Source organism: Phytophthora infestans, genomic scaffold, assembly GCF_000142945.1.
Source record: "Phytophthora infestans T30-4 supercont1.29 genomic scaffold, whole genome shotgun sequence".
NCBI classification, from domain to species: Eukaryota; Oomycota; class Peronosporomycetes; order Peronosporales; family Peronosporaceae; genus Phytophthora; species Phytophthora infestans.
This window is the reverse complement of record NW_003303730.1, coordinates 765553-770532: the sequence shown is the minus strand read 5'-3', so window position 1 is coordinate 770532 and position 4980 is coordinate 765553. Positions and strand designations below refer to the sequence as shown.

Genomic DNA, 4980 nt, shown 5'->3' with positions numbered 1-4980 from the left:
CTCTTGAAAGACGACAAAGTGCCGAAGGACCTGTATTTGCCGCGGTTGTGCACGCAGATCAGGCGGTTCCACGATCTCTCGGTCCGTGCGGACGTCATCGTCTTCTACTTCGTCGCGCTGCCGCTTGTGTGTGTGTATACCAGCGCTCGAAAAAGAATGTCCGCTCAAGGTCGCTAGAGCTTCCAGACACGCTCGCTACGAGCTTCGTACGCGACGCACGGACTCAAAACCTGGCGATCACGGCGCGGTATGCTGCGATTCTAGCTCGTATCGATGAGAAGCCTACGAACGAGGCAGAGCTGGCCAGACTAACGCAGTTTGTAGGCGAGAGCAAGACCACGATCGCTGGCATCCACGTCCGAGTCGACGCGCTGACCGAGCTCTCGCATAAGCTCTCGACCGAGGATTTCACGCTCGCCCACTCGACGAAAGAATGTCCGCTCAAAGTCGCGCACGTTGCGGATCTGTGACTCGGTAGGATAAAGTGCGTGTGATGGATCGGCTGGCGCTTGAGAAAGAGGCGTTCGAGCTGCATTTGGAGAGTTTTGAAGGCGACGTGCAGGCCTGCACGCGGTACGGCAAAGTGGAGCACACGGAAAAGTGCATGAGCTCGCAGGCACGCTGTTTGGCATGCTGCAGGACGCGCGAGCGAAGGCGCACGACGTCAATGCTCGCGAGACTGGTTTCGGCCTCCCACCAACGGAGTACACGTCGTTACTGCTCAAGCTGGAAGGAGACTTCGTTTGTACTACATGCTGTGGACGAAAAGCTCCGCGTTCCATTCCAGGTGCCAGACGTGGCTCAACGGGTCGTTCTTGGAGCTCAAAGGGGGAGCGAGCTTCGATCGCTCCCGTTTCCGCTGAAGTCGCGCTGATACTACGAGAGCGCACGGAAGAGTTCATGGCGTACTTGCCGGTAATCAAATAGCTGGCTAGTCTGGCATTGCAAGCTCAGCATTGGGAGAAACTCCGTCATACAATTGACTTTAAGGAGTAGGAAGAGGAGCTAACGCTGCAGCTTCTACCGGGTCGTGGTATTACGCAGCACTTGGATATGATTCAAAACAGGAGAACCCGTCGCACAGAAGGAGTATTCGCTGCAGAAGAACTTGAGCGCGATGATTGCTGAGTGGGGGAAGGTGGAGTTTCAGACTGGGCCTTACCGGTCGACTGGTACGTGCCTGCTGCGGCTGCGCAGTACAGACGACATTGTAGCCTTACTGGATGGCCACTTATTCAAGACGCAAACAATGCGTGGCTCTTCGTACATCAAGTTTATCGAGATAGAGTACAATGCGTGGCAGAAGAAGCTGCAGTATTATCAGCAATTGCTGGATGAGTGAATGGCCTGTCAACATACATGGACGTAACTTGAAGCCATCTTCAGCTCCGAGGACACTATCGGAAATATGCCCACCGAGGCGCGTCCCTTTACCAGTGTTAACGCATTCTGACCATGAAAGACGCTGTAGCCGAGTCCACCTTTCTTACGGCTATCGCTATTGATAAGCTCCTTGCCAAGTTCCAGCGCGCTCACGAGAAGCTCGACAAATTCCAGAAGGGATTGAACGATTACCTCGAGATGAAGCGGCTGCTCATCCCTCAGTTCGTCTTCCTCTCGAACGATGAGCTCCTTGATTACCCGACGTCTCGTTCGTCAGGATGTGCGGCTGCAGGAAAGTTAACAATACCAGTCTGCACTGGCTTAGCCCGGTCGTTAGACCTGTTGTCGTGCTGCGCTGGCAATCGAAAATGCGGGTGAGTTCATTATGGCGTCATGAGTGGCGCTCGCCAAGTGTATCGCGAAAGATATCGTGCAAGATGCTGCGGCGTTCGAGTACGCGAAGGCGCTGTTGAGGCAAAAATCTGTTGGTGTTACGGGATTTGGCTGCGCTGCGGAGGTTGAGGATGCTGGTAGGGTTTGGGACCTCACAGCGGAGTCCGAGCCAGTGACGTTGCGGAGGTTCGTTAGACTGGTCTGTGTTGGTGTTGCAGCGGTTCCTTGAGAAGCTGCAGCAGCTTCCGAATCGATAGCGCTGCAGTGGCACGGTATGGTTGGGTGGTATAAAACTGTTGATGATAAACCTGCTAGTACAATTGAAAGCGAGCTTATGAATGAACTTAATCTGCATCTTGCTTGGAAGTGATAGTTTGGATACCGGAGTTATGGATTTGTTGGCTTAGGCCCGTGTCTTGAATGGCTTGTTCTGGGTGGCAGCGCCACACACAAGATTGAGCGTCTCTCAAATGCTTGACGAAGCAGAAAATACATTTCGGTAGTGATAAGCAGCAAAGCACTCGACGTGAAAGCCCCGCTGGCATCCCGTGTAGCCCCATCGAGATCGTTTCTGGAGCCCACGAATGCTACATAACAAACATTTGAGCTGGCCATCGGAGTGGAGTTTTGAGTTTGGGGTCAGGATGTGATCACTCGTGATGCTACCGACGATACCCGTCTCAGGCTTCCGTTTCTTACCGCGCAGTACACTCATGTATTCGAGCTGTTTTTAGCTAGTTGCTCGACGATGCGTCTCTTGAACTCACCCAAGGGTAATTTGCTCAAATGGGCCACCAAGCTTCATTGCTGCAGTCGCCCACCGGACGTCGCTTAGTTGTGACTGACAATTTTTACACGCGCCACGCCTTGGGGAACACGTTGCGAATTTTCACGGACGGTGAGATGCGAATGATTGGAGCTATTCGCGAAAAAAATATTGATAAACTGAGCAAGCCTGCAGTCGCAGACTCAATTACCCTTGTCAGCAATGCGCCAAGAGGTACATGGGAACTTATCGTCGTTAGAGAGTTGGAACCTGGATACCATGCACGCAAAAAGCAGTACGATAAGCACCAGCGCTCTCTCCCTAAAAGCCATTGTATTCCGGGACAAAAAGCTTGTCCTGTTCTACACGAATGACCTTCGATCAACACCAGCCGAGCTCATCGTGGGTCAGAGTGACCCCAGTGCAATTGAATGTGTTCACGGACTGCACCCCATCAAACGCTGGACCGGTGACGAAAACCTGCATCGCAAAACATTCATGGTCCCACCCGTGATAGCAGCCTACAACTTCGGTATGAATGGCGTTGACCGGGTGGACCAGTTGCGCTCCACAAATCCAACCAGACGCAAGGAGATGCGGTTGTCGATGAGCCTCTTCACCTGGGCGTTCGATCTCTGTGTTATCAACGCATTTCCCTCTTCAACGAAACGCAGATCTAAGGCATTCTGCTTCCCAATATTTATGTCTCGATTTTCGAGAGCCCGCCGAAGTGGAGTCGCGAGACTGGGAAACACCCTGGTGTAGCGGGCGTCTGGGCTAAATTACCGGACCCATTGTCCCATATAGTGTGTACGTAGAGAGGAGTCCAGGCAACCACTGCGTAGAGCCTAATGGCGCACCTATCAGGCTTGCTTGGAATAAACGACTTGGCGCGAGAGCGAGCTTTTGTGCGCACGCTGTTCTCGTCCAAGCTACTGGTACCGTAAGAAACAGAAACTTGTGCAAATCTAGTCTGAATGTGTTCCATAAGTAGTCCGACTGTGCCATAGTGGGTCTGTTCAGTCTCCCGAAGTCAGATCGAGTGGATGGAAATTTTTCACCCGCCCGCGGGTTGCTTGAAATATATTACGACTCATCGTGTTTGAATAATCGGGCTGTCCAGAGAATATCTTGTTGCCCCAGAACTCTGCAATATCGTTGAAGGGACAAATACTCATGGCCAATTCCAGACCAATATATGCATCAAATTCAGTCCCTCCTGTAATTGGTTGCCCTCTCTATCTCAGCCCTTCGTTTGTCCATCCCTGAAATCGGCCAGCAAACTTGTAAGGAATAATCCAAACAATCCAAGCTCTCCATGATCGCGGTAAGCACCACGAACACCGGCTTCTTCTACGATATGAAGTCCACTCGACTGCGTCAGCGCGCTGATGTATGCCGCAGCTGCGGAATCGACTCGGTCAGCATCGCCACAGCTCAATGTCTCTAAAGTAGCTTCCTGTCCAAGCGAGCTAGTTTCAGCTCCGTCTTCATCGGAGGTGTCCTCATCCACTGTATTGTGCAAGTCACCGATACAGCTACCAAGAATCGCCTCTTCACAGACCTCGCTGCTGTTAGATTGGTCGGCGACAGAATCGGATTGAGAACCGGACTCAACTCTAGTGAAATCGACCTCTTGGCTCTCGTTCTTCGCAGGTGGCGATTGCACTGGCGCTCTAGAGCGCTCTCTTGTTTCTGGTACGCTCAACGATCGTCGTTTGGCTGCCTCGAAGGTCTTCGTATTGTAAGATGATCGTGGTATAGACAATGCATCGGACGTTGAAGATCTCGTTCTCACTTTCGGTACAGTGGCCCCTTTCAGCAAAACGTTGGAACCTCTAACCTGGAAGTTTTTTTCTAGGTTCGAGGGAAAACACTTTCAGCATGCCACTTTTTTCTCCTCCAACCGCAAAAAAAGTCACTAAAAGTTCCAAGTAAACCTCGGTTCAGTGCCAAAGTTTTAGGGAGCGGAAGAGGTCCCTGAAACGTGGAACTTGTGAGACTGGATAGATTCTCCGTGGCACTCATTTTCACCCCCCCCTTCAGCCTGCGCATGGATAGCGGAGAGCCCGAGGCAGAGCCCCTGGGCTCTGCGGAACCTGCGTCTGTGCGAGCTCTAGAGCCTGCGATCTCTGACTTCAAGCGCAACTGGACCGACATCACGATCCTTGCTCTGGTGCGCGCGTGGCGCGCTGTGTACAGAAGTGGTCGAGCCAAGGACGAGAAGACGACGATGTTTAACGAGCGCATTTTCGTTGCTTACCAAGCTGCCGTCCCGTCGACTCAGCGTTCAAAGAAGGCAATAGAAGATAAACTCCAAGGACTTGTAGAGCTATCCATGCGAAATAGGTTACTCATCGATCCATCGAAGTAGATGCGCGAAGAGAACAACATCTTAGCCCAGTGTGAGCTGCGCTGCTTCGCGAGAATCTCCCGAT

At 52.1% G+C, this 4980-nt stretch overlaps 1 protein-coding gene across 1 annotated transcript; it reads left to right on the top strand.

The window, feature by feature from the left end:
• Positions 1 to 493: 493 nt before the first annotated feature.
• On the top strand, positions 494 to 1443 carry PITG_13532 (uncharacterized protein; the record flags this gene model as incomplete). The annotated part of the gene is made up of 5 exons (XM_002899695.1): positions 494 to 556; positions 610 to 741; positions 829 to 915; positions 1085 to 1263; positions 1377 to 1443. The coding sequence occupies 5 exons, from the start codon at positions 494 to 496 to the stop codon at positions 1441 to 1443; spliced, it is 528 nt and encodes a 175-aa protein (XP_002899741.1).
• Positions 1444 to 4980: the final 3537 nt, after the last annotated feature.